The sequence below is a fragment of the Agelaius phoeniceus genome, chromosome 6 (assembly GCF_051311805.1).
Source record: "Agelaius phoeniceus isolate bAgePho1 chromosome 6, bAgePho1.hap1, whole genome shotgun sequence".
Taxonomy (NCBI): Eukaryota; Metazoa; Chordata; class Aves; order Passeriformes; family Icteridae; genus Agelaius; species Agelaius phoeniceus.
The window spans coordinates 15,664,460-15,684,133 of record NC_135270.1 but is presented as its reverse complement, the minus strand read 5'-3'; the positions used below and the strand labels follow the sequence as shown (position 1 = coordinate 15,684,133).

The following is a 19,674-nucleotide window of genomic DNA, read 5'->3' as shown; positions in this document are numbered from 1 at the left end:
CGTGCATTAATCCGCTGTCGCGTTTGTGTCGTGTTCCTCGGCGCCGCCCCGGCCCCGCTCGGTGCCCGCCCCGGCCCCGCTCGGTGCCCGCCCCGTGACGCGCGGCAGCGGCGCCGCCGCCGGAAGCGGGCGCGCGGCCGCTTCCTGTGTTTATGTAGGGCCGGGCCGGCGGCACCGGGAGCAGCGGCACCGACACCGGCAGCGAGGGGCGGCCGCCATGGCCGTGTCCGAGAGCCAGCTCAAGAAGATGCTCACCAAGGTACGGGCGCGGCCCGGCCGGGCTCGGCCCGCGGGCGGGCGGCAGCGGGGCCCAGCGCCCGCAGGCTCCGGGGAGTTGGGTCGGGAAGGGAGGAACGGCGCAGAGAGCCTAAAATGGTCGTGCCCAGCTGCGGGGCTGGGCTGGGACAGTGCCGGGCACCCGCGGGGCCGTGCGGGGCACACACGGCGCTTGAGCTCCCCGGTCACAGGAGAGGCAAGGCGAGCTCTGCATCACTGAGCGGGGTGGGGTGGGTTCGATTATCGCCCCTGTGCAAGGAAACGGGAAAATCTCACGGAAGGCAAATCATTAACCCCTGAATCATGCCGAGCCACGCGTGCCACTCCTCGCTGAAAACTGGCCTTTGTCCAGCCGCTGGGAATGAAAACCCCTAAGAATGGCACTTAGCGGGAGTTACGGCTTGGTTGGGGGGATTTTGGAAAATTTTTTTGGCACTATTTAATCATACGTGTAGCGTTTTGAAATGAAGTGCAATAGTTGAGAATCTGATCAAAACCAAAGGCCCGTTCACCTGCATGGAGTGGTAAGCAGATGTTTTTTTATCAGCTTGAAAATGAGTGCTGAATACCTAGTCAGTGTCAGCAAATGAGATCATGTGTTTATTTGTATGCACCTGTCTTTGCTAAATTAATTACTGCCATGCTATAGAAGAAATAGAATTTAAGGTAGTCTGATGTCCTTGTTCCCCCACACTTGTTAAATTTATACTCCTGTCTGGCTTCCTGTAGGTGATGAAAAATGAAGATGTAATTTCATTTATTTTTAAAAAATAGTTGCACTTTCTATTCTAGAGAGGGAAATTTAGTGATATTTCACACATTGGATAGTTCAGTGAATGAGCTAACAAAAGCTTGATTCTAATTTGGGGGAACCTAAGCATTTAATTTAACTTCAGGTATTAACCTGCTGTCAGATCTTGAAAAGCTTCATCTTTCTCTGATCTGTTTCCTGGTATGTAAAATGCGGGGAATGCATTTGCAATCTGAGAATGGAGGACGAAAAAGGAGTCTAGAAATTAAGAATTCAAATTAATCAGTTTTAGTTACCTTTGTAGAAATCACTAGGATCTTCAACTTTCCAAAGAGATTTTGACATTTATTAGAAATCAATCTAAGTACAGAAATTAACAGCTGAAATTAACATTTGATTTTGCTTGTGGCAGTAGCTGGAATCATACAACTGTCTCTCCACTAAGTAATTATCACTCAGTGTAAAAACAGTTTGTAAAAATGTTATCTTTCTTTGTTTTAATAGGGATATGAAAATGCTTGCTTAATGTTCAGGTGTTGTTACTAATTTTTGAAGGCACCCCCAATAACCAAAGTTGTGGTTCATCAGTCCCATGGTGTACCAGATTCACAGAGTGCCTGCTGAACAGGCAGGCATTGTTTTATCAGTTCTTGACTCAACTAACTTGAGATTCTTGTGCCAGAAGTGGAAGTAGAGCCTGACTGTGCTTACCTCTCTACTGTCAGGGTGGCAAGGCGAAGCTGTGGGTGCCCCATCCCTGGCAGTGTCCAAGGCCAGGCTGGAAGGGGCTCTGAGCAGCCTGGGATAGTGGAAGGTTCCCTGCCTTGGGCTGGGACCAAGATCATCTTTGAGGTTACTTCCAACCCAAACCATTCTATGACCCTTGTGCTTTTTTGGAGCTTCTGTTAGCAGAATCCTGCTCTCAGGATTTTTTAATAGTAATTATGCCAATCTTGTTGAGGCTCTATCCTGGACCATAAGGTTTGTTCCTATGAGAAGGCCCTGCCTTTTAAAAGTAGCTGGTGACCAGCTGTCATTTGTCCTGTAGTGACACCTGCAGTGGTGTGGGTGTGTGCTGCCAGTCTCTGGCTAGTGTGCATGAAAATTCCTCCATGCCTGTTCCTGCTTCTGCCAGGTTCTGGGGAGGGAGGGAGGAATGTATCCAAGTATTAACAAAGTTGTCTCTCTGTCAAGCCCTGCTGCACACCCCAATCCTGCACCAGCTTTACAAGGGCGGCTGAGATGCTTTGCTGCAGCCCTCCCACCAAAACAGCATCCAGGGGCTGATTGACCTCTGTGCTGGGGCTCCCCTGTGCACACAGGAATCCCTGCTGGAGGGATTGCTTTCTGTCCCACAGACCAGCACTTGGCAGACAGACCATGTGGCTGTTGTGTCCTTGGTCGTTTGAGGGAGAGCAGTCCCAGCATCACCCGAGGTGCTGCTTCTTCCTGTGGGCTGAGGTGGCATGGTGGGTTCATCTCTGCTCAGTAAATCCAAGTTGGCATGCCCCAGAGGAGCATCCTTGTCAGTCTCTGGAGGTGACAGGAAGAAGAGTTACTGTCTAAGCTTCACAACTCATGAGTGTTTGTCAGGGCCAAGGTGACCTTTAGCTGTGGCACCACAGTTTGCTCTTGGGTGATGTCTGAATTAATTTGTTCAGATGTTGTTAACATTTATGTGCGTTGGGTGTCAGACATTTCATTGTGCTGGGCCCTTTGTCTTCCTACCATGGTTCAATGAAAGGTTGCTGCCCGTGTTCCTTAAGGCATCTGAAGATTGCAGTTTTTTAAAATTGTATTAGAATGAAAAAAATGTCAAGGGACCACATTGCTGGCTTTTCTTTTTAATCATAGTTATCAGGAGAAATGGCAACAAAGCCAAAGGGCTGCACTGTGGTGAACCAACTCTGTTGCTCAGGAGCCTCTTTGCTGTCTGTGGGTTATGGCTCTGAGACTGGTGAATTCTGTAGTGGGGCATCTGTGCTGTTACTCCCTGCTCCTGATAAAAGGACAGAGGTAAAACCAGTATTATTGCTGGTTATATTGTGCCTTGATATGTCTGCTTTCTAGCTGACAAAATACATGTAAATGCTAGTCAATGATTGATAAATATGGTGTTACTTTGAAAAGTGCTATGAAATAGATCTGTGTGCTTCATATCCTAAATAGCTGTTTGTCAGGAATGTTCAAAACATCACTGTATTCGTTTGGATATTACTTTTTTTTGTTTTTTTAAGATTCATTCATATTCCTCAGATACACTCGGTTGTGGTAGAACATGAAAGAAAATGCAACAGCTCTTTCCCAAATCAGTTGATGCTTACATCCTTGTTAAGACTTAAAATTTATTTGTCCATATTACCTAAATGACCACTGCCTATATATCTCATTGAACTTATTGTTAAACTTTAACAATAAATAAATAATTATAAATATATTATAATTATAAATAAATAAATTATTATTCCAAACTAAGAGTGGAGAAGAATGTCCATGTGGAGATGTAAACTCTCATAAATGCTGTCTGTTGGGTAAAATAAAAAATCAAATTAAATTATACTAAAAATTTAGCTTCTGAAGTAATTTCTTTCTCTTTTGTTTTCCAGTACAAGTATAGAGACCTAACCATACAGGAGACAACCAGTGTTATTAGTCAGTACAAGGACCTCAAACCTGTCATGGATTCCTATGGTTAGTCTGTGCATGAGAAAATTTTTGTTGGTGAATTGTTGATGTGTTAGATGTCTTTGGTAGTTTTTGGGGGGGGGGGAAGAAGATTAACACTAGAAAACATAACTTGAGTTTCTCTTTTTTGTCTCTGACATCAACACTTCTTTAGAAGCACAGACTCAGTAAGATAGTAAGGTTACTTTAGAAAATAACTGTCTAATGTGCCAAGAAGTGTCACGTTTTTCACAGCTTAACTTTTAGTTAATCACTCACTGATGTCATCAGTTGGTGTCCTGAGATTGCTGGTATCTTACAAATTCAGCTTTGCTGCCATATAAAGACATTTTTAAAATTCTGTGTAGGAAGAACTTTAAATCAATGAAGAAATGCTTCATTTAAAATCATTGTGGTAGTCCTTAAGAGTATGAAGAAAACAGACAATTGGCATGAGAGTTTTGTAATGTAAATTATTGATGATAATCACTGTTTGTTAGCTGTTTCAAAGTATCTAGGTTAATTTAAGTTTAAGTGTGTTAAAGGAAAATGATATCTAGGGTTTCACAGCATACAGTGAGCCAGTGTAGATGCTCAGCCTTCTTATGGTCACCTTTTTTTAACTGTTACCTGTGGGATTCCTCTGTGATCTAATTTATATTACTAATACATCATCAAAAATTTTAGTCTTCTGCTTTTTAAGTTGTGTATCTGGATTGAGAAATATTAAGAAGGGACACATGGACAGGTAAAAGATGAATTAGTTTTAAATTGAGTAGCTGCAATCCAGCAGCTGTCACAGAAATAAAAATTCACCCAGTGACTGAAGAAACAAAGCAGGAGTGAAAGGACTGTGTCTGGAATAGCTGCACAAGTTTGCATAAGATGGTGATCACAATTCCAGATATCCTTGAGCTGTAGCCATTTGTGTTCCCTAATGCTCTTTAAGCTGCCTGGAAGAGGCTAAGCACAGAATCACTTACAGATAATCAATATTATTTGTAGCAGTGACATCAGCTGCAATAAAGTGATTACATGTGGGAAAGGGATTTGTAGAGAATTCTTGGGCACTTCACTGTACATGACAAACAATGAACAAAGCCATCAAAAAAGTTTATTCCATTCAAGAGAGAGGGGAAAATGTGGGAAATGGATTTGTAGACAATTCTCAAAGCCTGACAGAAGGCTCACATAGTATGCACTTGTATGCAAACCTTGAGATAAGAACTGCTGACTTAGAAATGCGTGGAACTAGAAACAAATTTCAAAGGATGGCCTTGCAAATATGACTAGATACTTTGGAGAAATAGAACTATGAAAGATACTTTGTAGTAGGACCCAAGAGGGGTAATTTTAGGCAATTGGCTTTAAGACATTTACAGCATGGTGTAGCAAAAGCTGATAGGCCAAGAAACACTTAATAGTGTGTTGTAATTGGGGAATAGTTAGCTTCTAATTGTGATGGTGTAAATTATAACATCTGTATTGTCTCACCCTTCTCATGAGACTAAAAATGGAATAAAAGATTTTAAAATGCCTCTCAGTTGCCTCATCTCTAAGTCAGAGAAGAGCATAATCTGACAATTACATTGCTGATGAGACAGTTTTCAAGTTCATATTAATAATTAAATACATACCCCCATTGACATCCCAACATGTTCTGCTTGCCTTTGCAGAACATCAGCACCACAATAACTGTGCACAGTAACCTACATTTGAATTGTGGCTAGAAACTTTCAGTTGGAATTAAGAAGATAAAAGCTTCCTCAACAGAAGCTGATTCATTCAGCCAAGAATAATGTATTGGATTAAAAGTATGAGAAAACTAAATACAGCAACTCAGTAAATTTAGGTCAGAGTTCTTGTGCAGTTTGTGACTAATATTTATCAGAGTCAAGCACTTTTCTCTTCCTCTTCAGTGTGTTACTGTTTGGTTAAATTACCTTTACTGATTTGGTAATAAATGCCTGTGGCTCAGGAATTTTCAGTATTCTTGCTGACCTGTTTTTTTGAAGAAGGCATAGGGAATTCTTTTATAAACCTCAGATGACAGTTGTTTTTTTAAATCAAGTTTGAGTTCAGATTATCTTTGCAGCAATTTGTATTACTTGCAGTTTGCAAGATTCCATCATTTTGTTTGATCACTGAATGAGGAAACAGTTTTATTTGTAGGGAAGGTAGTTTGACAATGGTTAATCATTCATTTCTCAGAAGTATGTTATTCATAAGGAGTTACCTGACTGTGGACAGTCATCTGCTAATCCAAAAATGTGCAAGAGCTGAACCTTTCAGGCTGAGTTTATATGTGTGTAACTTGTGAAAACTTATGCCAATAATAGATGGGGAATAACCTGAACTGAGATTAACATAACCCATATGTTTGTTTTAAAAATATTTTTTGTTCTCTTTCAGTTTTTAATGATGGTTCATCCAGAGAGTTGATGAGCCTCAGTGGAACCATTCCAGTGCCTTACAGAGGTATGCATGTATTATAATTATCATCATCCCCATTATTTTCCCAAATTGCATGAAAAACTTGGATTTGTCCTTTCAACTTCACTACTTCAGTGGTCACTCTTTTCTTGAAATCCTTTGCTTGTCCAAAGTAAAATATTTTAAAGAAATTGTTCTCCATTTTTGCTGTAGGATGAAATTTGAATGCTGAGCATTGCTTCTTCAGTCATTTACAGCTTTGTAGCATCTTTCTTCTTTTAGCATTGCACATTTCTTCAGGCTTTTCAGTTGAATTGAGGGTTGCAAACCATTTATTGCTGCAGCTAATGATAATTCAAATTAGAGTCTTATAATGTAGCATTATAGAACAAATGAGATTGTGCATTAGTTGTGTGTGATAATTGTAAATCAAAGTTAAATTATTCTGAAAGATGTTGAGTTTGTGGCCATAGTGTTACCTATTCATTGAATGTTATTAAGAAATTTTGGCTCTGGCTTCTAACTTTGTTAGAAGTTGAGTTTACTGGGTTTAGGAGGTTTTTATGAATCTGAATACAGGAGGACAATTGAAGAATTGAAACAACTTCTAAAATCTTTCAAAATATCTTTTCTAGGTAACACATACAATATCCCAATTTGCTTGTGGCTGCTGGACACTTACCCTTTCAACCCCCCAATTTGTTTTGTTAAACCCACTAGCTCAATGACAATAAAAACTGGGAAGCATGTTGATGCAAATGGAAAGATATACCTTCCCTACCTGCACGAGTGGAAATATGTAAGTATAGGGAACTTGAAGTTCTCAAAGTGCTCATTCTGCATTCCTCAAGAAAGTTGTATCATTTTTAATAAAAAACATAGTCTTTATTAGAGATCTTAAACCATTTTTAAAATAAAATCAACTGTGTGTTTTTTGGAATGTCTTTAAGTTCAGGATGTTGCATTCTGTGTTCTGGTAATTTAATGAAATTAATTGTATTTTCTGTTACTACTTGTCTGACTAAACAGTGCAGCACAAGGTGTCCTCTCCCCTGGCAAGAGAGTGATGTGAAGATTTGTGAGACAAGAATATTTACAGAAGGGAAATTATAAATTTACTTAAAACATCGCTGTGACTAAAATGGACTTTTACAAGCTCTTGGGTTCTTTATGCAGACATTCCTGGAGTCTCACATATGTGGATATATTTGCTTTACCAGTAAATGGAGGCACTGAGCAGTGCAGGCCTCATAGAAGTTTTGGCCAAAACATGGACTTGTAAAGAAGCTGAACTGTGTTGACAAGATTAGAAAAATGATACAAGATGCATGGTTCTGTAAAAAGTGATTAACAGGAATGCATTTACTAAGGCTGGGTGTGTGGTAGTTCAATGCTTGCATAGTAATAGTGGAAAAAGACTGCCCAGGTCAGGTGTTGCACAGAGCAAGGGGATCATCTAAGGTACAGCTGATACAGAATTCTTTCAGTTTGAGAGGTTGGTAAAAATAAATAAGTGGATTATAGAGCTAAGTAAACTCTGAATTGGGGTATTTCATCTGGTGCTGCATTCATGATGCTTGTTCTTATTTTGGCAAAATGAAATCATGCCTATATTAAGTAGTTAAACCAGGCCTCTCTGTTTATAACTGTATTTCAAGGAGGTTTGTGCCACTCCTTAGTGGGTTAGGATATTTTTTCTGTTGAGACATTCTGAATCAGAGCACAAGCTGTGATGTATGACATTGAAATGTCTAAAAAACTTGGGGATCTGTAGATGTTTCATGTTGGGGGGTGGATTTAATTTTTAAAAATATTATTATAATTCATCAGTGGACATTTATACCCAGTCATTTATTGTCCTGCAGTTGATATGGAGCCATGTATTACCCATTTTTTTCTGGATGTGTTTTGCTGTATGGTTTTGAGTGCAAGCTGACTGGGTTTGGTATGTGTAATAGAACACAGAAAGGAAGTTAATTATGCACATGTGCATACACATGAGAGATACACATTTTAAGAACATTTAAACCCACAAATAACAGGAATGCCTTTGAGAGCTGATGGAATGGCATCCTATTGTTGCTACAGTCAGTTAAACTGTCTGTTAGAAAAATGACCAACTTATGATTTGCTTTCCCTCCCAGCCCCAGTCAGACTTGTTGGAGCTGATCCAGGTCATGATTGTTGTGTTTGGAGAGGAACCTCCTGTGTTTTCTCGTCCTACTGCTTCCTCCAGCTACCCCCCTTACCAGGCAACAGGCCCACCAACCAGTAAGTGCTCATCACTGCTGATTTCTGCAAATAATCATCTGAACATTTCAAAGGGATTGCTGCCCTGCACTGTTTGCCCACAAATTATGCATTTTACTTTTTATATTATATACCTGAGCTGTGAATTTACTTGATTTTACCTTGTTGGACTCATTGATCTTAAAGGTCTTTTTCAACTAAAAATGTTCTGTGAGTCTAAGAATTCATGTGAGCCTTTGGGTTTTGGAGGGAAAAAATCAAGTTTGTATTATAACACACAGCAAAACCCAGACAAAACCAGAACACTCTCAAACACCCTCAAAACAGCCAGTGTCCTGTCAACATTCCAAGATAGACTTACAAAGTGATTATTCAAATAGCTTTGTATCTCAATTTTTTTCATTCTAATAATACAAGCCCATCTTTTAAGTATCCTGCAACCATTGATTTCATAAGCACAAGCATGCCCACAGTTTGTTTCATATGCCCATGCTCCTGTTTGTGTGGTTTGTTTTTTTTTTCTCAAATTGCTGGCTGACTATTAAAAAAAACTGCCTTGTGATTTTTTTTGTTCTTTGTTCTCTTTAAAGTTGATGTTCTGACTTGGTACCCATTCTTATTTTCTTGCAAAAATCCTCAAGCCTTTTTAAATCCTTTATTTATTTAAACCTCTGCAGGCATCTTATTTTAAAGACTGGGGATAGGCAGGTGGGGGGGGAAAAAAAGAAGTGGGAAACAGAAAATCCTAGAAATTCTTCCAGGAGGAGACTTTGCATTAGGTGGGAAAAAGCCAAAAAAATACTAGCATAGACCTAAAGTCAAAGACTGGGACAGTAAGGAAGGGGGAGCAGTTTAGCTGGAGATTGTTTATTTAATAAGATTATAACAGTTCCACATGAATTTAATGGTCCAGTAGCTGTATTTGGGGTATGTATTTTTGCCAGATTTTTATGGCTGTGTCCATTTTCTGTTGAAATGTGGCTTTTACTTGATCACAGTGTTACATTTGAAAAGCTGAAGTGCTATTCATTGCCATTTCCAGCAGAACCCGTTTTTAGCAAGGTTTTAGGCTCTGAACCTGGGAGAAAATGGGTAGCAAGCATAAATGGGACCATTAGGAATAATTGACTAAAGGCAGGTGTTTGGGACTTTTCAGCTTGTCTGTGGCTACCCTGCTTGTGAGAGCACCAGAGGGGTTGGATTGTCCTGATTTTCCAGGAACAGTGGGGGTCACTATAAGTGAAGTTTTAGCAGGGACTGTGCCTTAAGGACAAACCTGCAATGAGCCACATTTGATTGCTCTTGTAGTCACTCAAAGCTGAAGTGCTTTGAATTCCTATTTTCAATTGAATTGAGATGAAGTACTAGGAATTAGTTCTTAGCTGAAGTAATTCTAGTGAAAATGTTTCAGGGTTTTGAAATTATTAATAGCTACTTAGTTTTACTAGTGTAGTCAGACTTTCCTTATTTTACAGACATTTAAGGTTTGGCTTTCTTCATGTTATAGATACATTGTTTAAGAAGAAATAAAGTCCTTTGACAAAAATTTTAATCATTTGAAAGCATTGAAGAGTGGAAATAGCTCCACTATTAATAGCTCTTTAAAAAAAAAAGTTATTTGATGAAATATTCCTAAAACTGCTAGAAATGTGGGATAAGTATGTCCAAAACATAATTTTGTCACCTTTCAAGAAAAATCTTAAACTTGCTAAGACTATTTAGACATTTATATTTTTAAATATTTTTAATTCTTTTTAAAAAATTAAATACAACTTCTAAATAGCAGAAATTACCCACTGAGGACATGGTTGGATCCTGAAACAGCTAATCAACTACTCTGAAGGTACTTAAATTATGCACTTGTTATTTAGTGCAAAGACATCATTGGCTAGAAAGCTTAAATTCTTTTTTCAGCAATTACATAAAAAATAGAGACAGCTCTTCAGGTGGGTCATCTTTAATACCATGTTTTGGGGTTTTTTTCTGAGTACCCCAGCTGCAGATTTTTTTTTTCTTAGTACACCCATTTGTTGTGCATTTTTAAATCAATACCTACTTTTATCCATGTAGTAATTAGTTTAAAGTAATGATTAAGAAAAAAAAAAATCCATATAACAATAGGATTATTTTTTTATATGAGGAAGAACTTCTTTATATGGAGGGTTTTAACTTCTGAAATGTAAAAATGCACAAAATTCTTGTTTTATTTAGCTTCCTATGTGCCAGGAATTCCAGGTGGAATATCTCCCTATCCAACATCAAGCACTCCAAACCCAAGGTAAGAGCCCTTTTAAACTGTCATCATTTTTCTGATAGAGAATTTCACTGAATAGTGTCTAATCATAATTGTATTTTCTTATGGCGTTTCTGTTGTGTTCATGTGAGCAGGGTTTTTAAGAGTGAGGGCTGAATTCTTGCCAGTAGCCAAAACTGGAGAAAGGTCTAGCTTTCTTAGTTGCTTCAAATAAAATAGTTATGGGTGTGATAAATAGATTTTGAAATTACCTAACTCCCAGCTGTTATCTTTCCTCACTCATATATTTTTATATATTTATATTTTACATGACATAGAAAGAAATGTACCCCTAAAAGTCAGGATTTTATTAGCATCTCAAAAATTGAACAAAATATTGCTGAGTTAATACAAACCTTGACTCCAGCATAAATGTGGACTTAGAGTATCTAAGGGAATATTAAAAACATCAAGTTACTTCAAAAGCTTTTTATTAATATTAACCAGGAGTTCTTTCTGTATAATAGTTAGGAATAAAGCATTTCTGGAAGACTTGCAGGTCTGTGTTAGTAAATAGTGAGATGTTGACTACTGCCTCCTAGTGGTTACCTGTATTTTTTACGTCATAATTAATTGTTTTTATTATTAATATCCTTATGTCCCGATTTTGTGGTAGGAGCATATAAGATTTTGTAATATGGAGCATTGTTATTTTAAAAAAGACATTTAAAATCTAAAAACCTCTGAGGATTGGGAGGGGGGGAGTGTTATGTGGGATTTTTTTAAGTTCTTACCGCATGGTTTTTCCTCCCAAATATGTTTGTTAAAGCACTCCTAATGTTTGTACAAAAGTAATAGAAGAACTGTTTTTAAAATATATCATTTATTAATTAATAGGAAGGTTTTAAGAACTATTAAATTTGCAGTTGCCTGAATAGAGACAGAACATGCTTATTTTATATTTTGCAGGGGTTTTTGGACCACTTTGTTTAATTATTACTATAGTTAATACTCTGCTGCATGCAGGTGTTTGTCAGTCTAGTACTGACTAATTTGTGTCCTTGTTTTAGGTGACAGCAAATGTATTTTAGAAATGTCACATGTCCCCTTATAATTGTTTCAGTGAGCAAATGAATACTTTTGCTTTCTTTATCCCTCAGAGCAGGACTGGGGATTTCTGGGGGAGTAGGTTTCACCTTGCAACCATATTTTGCACAGCATTTTTAGGTTTACATAAAGCAGTTCATCAGTCATCTTCCTAACTGTTCTCATATTAAAAATTATTAATTTGAAATTGTTGTGTGGGAGTTTGTAGCTGGAATAATTTGTTTTGGATGTTTGTGGCATTTCATATAGCACAACAAGGAGATTCAGGAGAATTTGGTATCCAAATGTTGACCATGCAATAACTAGACAGGGTTTCAGATAAAATGGTACCTTAATACCAGAAATACCAGTTGTGAAAGATGTAAATGTGAACAGGCAAAAGGCCTGCAATTTTAACATTTTATTATGCAAATGAATGTTTAACATGGTGGCAATAAAGATAATCTAGGTGGATGATATTTTACTAATAGTTGCATAACATTAGCATATCTTTCTTTGTCAAAGCAGCTTCCCAAACTATCCTTACCCAGGTGGTGTTCCCTTCCCAGCAACCACTAGTGTGCAGTACTACCCTTCTCAGCCTCCTGTCACCACTGTTGGTGAGTACCTTGGAAAGGGTTTCTCTGAAGTAAAGCTTCTCTCTGTAACTGATATGTAAAGAAATAAAATAGAAAAAAGAACATGTTGTTCTTACTCTGAAGTTCCAAAGCATTGATCTTTAATTAAAAGTTTTTCAAAGGAAGAAAAAAGTACATTTTATTCACCTTCAGTCAGGAATTTCATAGATTTCTGAGTTTATGCAATACATTGTGTGTCCTTTGTGAATATTTTGAAGAGCACTGCATGTAACTACATGAGATTTTCCTTACCCTTTAACTGTAGGTGACTTTTGATTCTCTGCATTGCTCTGTTCATGGTTTAGAAAAATACCTTTATCATCATTTAAACATCTAATGCATTCTATTTATACTTTCTTTCCTCCCAAAATAGTAACTTTCTAAAGTAGCAGTTTGGAATGAGCTTCATTTTTAGTGAGTTTGTTCTCCAGCCTCTTCCCTGTTGCTTCTTACTGATCTCTACTTGTCACTTGCTCCTTTGTTCCCTTCAGCATCAGCATTTAGGCTGTTGACCTGTGTCTTTTCCCAGTCTGCTGCTCTGTGGCCCTTGCTTTCCACCCTGCCCCTCGCTGTCAGTGTATGTGCAGAAGGCTGGGAACCAGTGATAGATGTCACCCAGTTCAGTGGGAAGCTGGTGCAGTAACTTTCCAGCTGGCTGATATTCCCTTTGGCACAGTTACATGGTGAGGGTGTAGATTTTCTTGTGATGCTGTTCATTAATTAGCAATCCATTGTAGACTCTTGAGCCCTGTAATTTAGAAATGCATCCATAGATTCTTCATCTAATATGTGAACTCAGTTATTTATGGAATGGCTTGGGTTAGAGTCATAGAATGTCTTTTCTTTCCAGAACTGTGTGTATTTTGTGATTTTTCTTCACATACATGGGGACAAGGCAAGGGAAGAGAGATGCTCCTACTTTACTCTTACTAAAATATCTGAGGAGTTCTGTTACTACTGAATTTGAAAGCAGCAGTAAGTTGTATGTTGTATTTTTCTTGTGCCTGATCCTGTCCTTTGTGTCCAAGTTCTTTCAGCCTTTTCAATAAGAAAGTATTTTCTGAAAGTTCTTGGCTACTTCAGTGGTCCCCTGCACTCTGAGGTGATGTGAGTCTGCCATGCACAGTGCAAGGAAGCTGCTGTCCCACTCAAGTCCCTCAGACAGTGCTTGGTGGTGTGGGGCTGCTCTTGTGTCCTGGAGAATTCATGGTCTCCACTGGCTCTGTGTAGGGAGCTGATAAACTTTCTAGGCAAACTTGGCTTTCTGCAGCGTCTTTCTCAAACAAATCCAGTTTTGCCTTTATGTAGCAGAGTGTCAATTTAAAATAGAAATATATTCTATTTAATTTTTCCCCTCCTTTTCAACCCCACTGGAGATGAATAGAGGTGCAGTATCTGCAAAGATAGAAGACTCTTCCAGTCCTGAGTTAGATCATGTGTGATACCAAGTTGTAATGGCAGGTTTCATAGTGACAATTTAACATTACCCTGACTCATTTGCTGCAGCTAGGTAAAAGCCCTACACCTGGTTTACATGGCTTATCTCTTGTGCCAGATGAAATGCAAACACATCACTTTGATCATCCACTACACTTAAAATATTGTGAGGTAGTTTTGTTGTGTTTGTTTTGTTGGGTGTTTTTTACAGTCCAGTATTGTTTTTTCTTTTGAACTGAAAATGTTTCTTTCCTGTACAGTTTGGGTTTTTTTTGGCTGTGTTTTATTGTGATAGTTTATTTAGGAGCATATCAGTTGTTACAACTTCAGAGCTCTGTGTGGGTAGTGGTGTTTTCTGTAGTGAACCTAGTTCAAACCTAGTTTGAATTGAATGAAAATGTTCATGCAAAGTAGCTCAAGTTTTTCACCATCACTGTTTTTTCAAATAGTCCTTTAGGCTTTTTCTTTCTGTTCAGTCATCTGCCATTAATTACTTTTCTGCTGCAGTTACTGGTTTGATGATTCTGTAAGGTCACTTCTGAAACCAGACTCTGCCTAGTAAAGGTTAAAGGTTTCAGAGTTCTGTTGATTTAAAGACCATGTGCCATGAAATCTTCTCCAAGCTGGGCTAATTATGGAAGTGACAGAAGATGCTATGGGTTCATGCTCTGTAAGAAGATACATTGATTGAGCTGTATTAAAATGATAATTTTATGTTCAAAGACCTCTACCCTACCTGGTGGCATTTCTGTGTGAATTTTCATTGTGTTAAGTGTATTGTGATTTTATATTTTTTTTCCTCTGTCCTGCTTTACTGTTAAAGTGGGCCTTGCATAAAAACTCCCAGAGTGAGGGATGTCAGGGGAAAAGATAGTAAGCCTAAGTTTTACTGATACTGGTTCTGGCTGATTCTGACTTTGTGTTAGAGTATAATTCATTATGGAAAGTAAACAGTAACTAAAATCATGCTAATGCTGTTTTTGAAGGGAAATCAGCCCTTACCTTAATCAGGCAGTCCTGTACAGTGAATAAAGTCTGTCCTAGATTGTTTGACTGACTTGGTTTAAGTTTTACTTCTCAGTGTAGAAAGTGCTCTTGTTCTTTTCTCCTTTTCATAAGAAGCAGCAATGATGGATTCCTGGGTTTGTGTATAGGGTGCTATTTGGCAACTTCTGTTGCTGGCTCTAATTAACCAAATTTTGCAGATTGTCTTGTTGACTGACAACGGGGTGATTTTTTTTTAGGCCACAACTGTAAATCAGATGAAATGATGGGACATTTATATTTTCTTAAGGCTTTCTTTGCACCAGTTGTGTAATAATTCAATCTCTTTATTTTTTCAGTGGTAATTTGCTTATCTTTTTTAAAAAGTACACATATTCTGGTGCAACTTACATGTATCCAAAGTGCTCACATTAGTAATTATCAAAATTTATGTTTTCTGTATTTTAGAAGGCTTTGGTGGATTAGTAAGCATGATGTGCTTCTTCCTGTAGTTCCTGTCATTCATTTGCACAGCTTTATTTTCCCATCCATGTGGCTTGGTGTAGGTTTTGTGGACAGGAACAGAGTAAAAAACATAGGGAAGAGATACAATTTTATGCAGTATTACTTTGATAGCAGAAGTTAAAGTATTCAATTATACAAGAATCACGTGAGCAGTGATGAGTGGTTTTTCATTTTGTTGTTTTTTGAAATGTAGGGCATTGGAAAATGTGATGAGCATAATGTAACAGCTTCAGGGTTTTGATAGCTGTGTCTCTGGATAAAAAGATACTCTGGCAAAAATTCTTCTTGCTTATTTTCTTTGCAATTACAGAGCTTCAAATCTCTCTGTGTTTCATTCATAGCAGTTGTGAAGTTTAGGCACAAAATCTACTGTAATTCTTGCTGTGTTGTTAAAATGCAGTTGAAATTTCACTGATCTAGAAGGTGTGAGGCACAAGCCTGGGGAAACTGTGACCCTTCAGTTATTCCCACAGAATAATTGAAGTGGTTTATGATAAATATCACCAGTAGCCACTTCACATTTGCTAGAGCACTCCAAGTTTCCTGGTCTGGAGATACATTGCACTTCTTGTGACAGACACAAAGTACTTGCCTTTCTATTTAAAAGTGTGTTCGTGACAGACTCTTGTAATCATCCTTGAAAGGCTGATTTTAAAAAGCTTATTCAGGTCTCCTGCCCCTTCTGCTCACTTGCCCATAGGGATGTACTGTTCTTGAGCCTGGAGGAAGTGATCCTTGGATATTCACCTGCTCTCTTGGACCCCTCTTCCCTCTATGGTAAATTCCCATGGAATTCTTCCAAGAAGGCCTGTGAAGAGGCCAAAGTTAGCTCTTATGAAGTCCAGGGTTGCAATCTTATTCCTTGCCCTTCTACTTGTGGGCTGCAGAACTTCCATGATCTCATGGTCACTGCAGCCAAGGCTGCCCCAACACTCATATCTCCAACCAGATGTTCTTTGTTTGTTCTGCAAGGTCCAGCAGCACATCTTTCCTCATTGGCTGCATCTGTATGAGAAGTTATTGTCAGTGCTTTCCAGGAATCTCCTGGATTGTGTGTTCCTGCCAGTGTTGTCCCTCCAGCAGGTGTCAGGGTGGTTCCCCATGAGAACCTGGGCTGCATGCCCTCCCTGGGAGTGTCCCCACTTGAGTTGAATGGGTGGTGTCTATAACTCTCCATTTGTCTTTCCTAGTTTGAAACTTTCCTTACCAGGCTAGGCAATTTAAAAAAAAATAAATAAATAAACAACAAATCCCAAACTAATACCTGTAGTAGGTAAATTCATTGTCTCAAGCCAACTGTTATGTTAATTGTGGTTGAATACATCCTGCCCCTAACTCTTGTTCTTCATTAAAAAGTCTTGGACTAGTAACATTTTTGGACTTCAGAGGAAATGACCACCTCATTTTTAAAATTAAAAAAAGAGTGTGGATGTGGGAATAGTGAAGTGAATGAATGGATGCATACTCTTAAATTTACTAGTGTCTATCCTAGTGTGTATTATCTCACTGTGATCTCTCTGCTGCTTCTGGAAATTATTATGGAGAGCAGCTTATTTGAATGTCTCACTGACACTAAAGAGTGAAGTGAGAAGTACACAGAGCAGCTTGGCCACGTGCTATTGCAGCTGGCTTTATAGTGCAGCCCAGCATGAATGTTGAGCTTGTGCAACATCATCATGCAGGGCCCAGCAGAGATGGCACCATCAGCGAGGACACCATCCGCGCCTCCCTCATCTCGGCCGTCAGCGACAAGCTCAGGTGGCGCATGAAGGAGGAGATGGATCGCGCACAGGCCGAGCTCAACGCCCTGAAACGCACAGAGGAGGACCTGAAGAAGGGGCACCAGAAACTGGAAGAGATGGTGACTCGCCTGGATCAGGAAGTGGTAAGCTGAGAGGAGCCTCTGCTCCCCACCTGAGTATTCTTAGTAGTGAACAGAAGCTTGGAATTAATTAATCATTAATCATTATAGAAAAAACAAAGCTTCTAGCACATTGTGCTTTCTCTCTTTTGCAGCTGGGGGCTTGTGCTCAGACTGAAGCAAGTCAGAAATAGCAGTGACCATGAGATGCAGTGTCCTGCATGTGTCTTACAAATGCCATTGCTCAGTAGTAGAGGAACAGTGTTATTTTCCCCCATTCTTCCCGTGCAAGATGTTAGTGGTGTGAGATTATTTCATATTTGCATCTCAGTTTCTTGATAATAATGTGTAACAGCAGTACTGGAGAACATTTCAGTGTCTTAGTGTAGAGAACATTGATTTTGTTCACAGCCTCCTTGTATAACTTCTCCTTTCCCAGTAGTCTCTCCTACTCACAGTATGCTCAGAAATTCCTGCATTTTTTCATTAAGGCATCTTCTGCTTAGTCCATCTGCTCCTTGCGCTGCTGCTCAGGAGTAAGATTTTCGGATTGATGAACAGTTTCTGAAAACAGCTCAGTGTTCAGATGTGGTTTAAAAAATTATTAGAAGTTATGAATTGGACTAGAGAACTGGGGAATCCTGCATTCTAAAGAAAATAATTACATTGGCTTTGCTGTTATTACCTTTAGCTAGTTTAAATGGTTATTTTTCCTAATGTGGCAGCTGAAATACTTGGAGTGTTTGGCATGCCTTCTCTACAGTTATAAATGGGTAATGGATTGACATTATCTGAAACAGATGTTACTTCTTTAAAAGAATCTGAAAACTACAGGTTGATAGCTCTTTCTTCTGTAAAAATCATAGTGAAGATAAGCAAAGAAGTACAGAATGAACCGGTATGTCTAAAAATCTTTCATCTAGACAATTGTATCACAATAAGATAAGTAAACATCTTAATTGTTTTTAGGCTGAAGTTGACAAGAACATTGAACTTCTCAAAAAGAAGGATGAGGAGCTCAGTTCTGCCTTAGAGAAAATGGAAAGTCAGTCAGAAAATAATGACATAGATGAAGTTATAATTCCTACAGCACCACTTTACAAGCAGATCCTGAACTTATATGCAGAGGAAAATGCAATTGAAGACACCATTTTCTACCTTGGGGAAGCACTGAGACGTGGAGTGATAGATTTAGATGTCTTTTTAAAGGTAGGTTTCTTGGGATATTTTTAAGATGTGCATTTTAAATGTGTTTACTTTGGACTCTTTGGTTTGGCTTACTAATGTTCACGATCTCTTCACAGTAGAGGATCCTGTAGGAACAGGACTATTTATACATTCAAGCATAAGTTTTAGAAAGTGATTTCAGAATTTAAAGACCAATTTTGAAAGCATTATAGGTACAAAGTCATGTCGTTTCCTTCTTGTGTAGACCTTGCTAATTCTGTTTATCTGCTGTTAGAAGAACCATTCTTTGCCCCATGGGAAGTGCATTAGTCTGATTGCACCTTATGGCGTGTTTATTATTACTTTGATAAGAATATGCGTGGAGTTAATAATTGTTGTTATAATTTAATGAATTAGTTAATAATTAAAAATCATAACGAATAGACTATAGCAATTGCATTTGGTAGCCATCTGCCAGTCATTTTAAGCCAAGAAAATGCTATTTAGTAGAATAATGAATTTAGTGTTTCCAAAAAACTGACATCCCATTTGGGTCACAGAGTACATTTGTGTGGCAGTGTTGAGTTTTTGTCAGAACTTTACGATAGCCAGCTGTTGTTTTTCTGTCTGCAGCATGTACGTCTCCTGTCTCGCAAGCAGTTCCAGCTGAGGGCACTGATGCAGAAAGCAAGGAAGACTGCTGGACTCAGTGATCTCTACTGAATTCCCAGGCTAGCTGGGAAGTTGGGTTTCCTTGTGAAGCAGCCATTCTCTTGATCTTTCTCTTAATCAGTAGGTGCCCAGAGTAAGTTATTACATCATCCAAGTGTAAGATATTTTGAATCAATAATATATTTTCTTTTTGGTAAAGACTAGCTTTTATTAATGCACTTTCTATCTCCTGTAATCTTTGTGCTGGTGGACTTAACGCTGAATAAAACTTGTTGCATATTTTCTTCCTCTACAGAGCTGTGTATGACGTGCTTTCTTTTCGAATATGCAGTGTCAGCTTAACCATGCTTTCACTTGTGAGATTTGGAATATGTTGTGCCAAACTGGAGAAAATCACATTTATTATGACCAGTGAAAACTGAAAACTCAAAAGGTTCTTGGTCTCAGCACCATAACCAGCGTGGCTTAAGACTGAGCCTTTGCCTTAAGGCTTTTCATGTTCCTGCTGGCTCTGAAGAGGTTGGAGTTTATTTTAAAAACCTGGATGAGACTTCCATAAATATATAACTGCCTGAAGCCTCCAGCACAGCTGACCATATAACATAATTACACAGGTGCTGTTTGAGTTACTGTGACTTGAAAAATAGAATTGATTTAGGTGGGTGTAAATAGAATTGCATGTGGAGACCAAGCCCTA

At 38.6% G+C, this 19,674-nt stretch overlaps 1 protein-coding gene across 2 annotated transcripts; it reads left to right on the top strand.

Annotated features, from left to right (window-relative positions):
* The first annotated feature begins 74 nt into the window (after window positions 1–74).
* Window positions 75–19,271, top strand: TSG101 (tumor susceptibility 101). 2 transcript variants are annotated; one of them, XM_054635861.2, is made up of 10 exons: window positions 75–259; window positions 3,634–3,718; window positions 6,104–6,169; window positions 6,760–6,923; window positions 8,269–8,395; window positions 10,586–10,652; window positions 12,219–12,313; window positions 16,960–17,162; window positions 18,108–18,347; window positions 18,939–19,271. In XM_054635861.2, the coding sequence occupies exons 1-10, from the start codon at window positions 218–220 to the stop codon at window positions 19,026–19,028; spliced, it is 1,179 nt and encodes a 392-aa protein (XP_054491836.1). In that variant the 5' UTR covers window positions 75–217; the 3' UTR covers window positions 19,029–19,271. The 2 variants fall into 2 exon arrangements, with proteins under 2 accessions (XP_054491836.1, XP_054491838.1); XM_054635863.2 differs by having other exon boundaries at window positions 76–259; window positions 12,222–12,313.
* Window positions 19,272–19,674: the final 403 nt, after the last annotated feature.

Bases quoted from the DNA above. Each gene is read 5' to 3' on its own strand.
- TSG101 (XM_054635861.2), top strand. From the start codon at position 218: ATGGCCGTGTCCGAGAGCCAGCTCAAGAAGATGCTCACCAAG. The intron at 6,924-8,268 runs GTAAGTATAGGG...TTTCCCTCCCAG, and splicing joins ACCTGCACGAGTGGAAATAT to CCCCAGTCAGACTTGTTGGA. The intron at 17,163-18,107 runs GTAAGCTGAGAG...AATTGTTTTTAG, and splicing joins CTCGCCTGGATCAGGAAGTG to GCTGAAGTTGACAAGAACAT.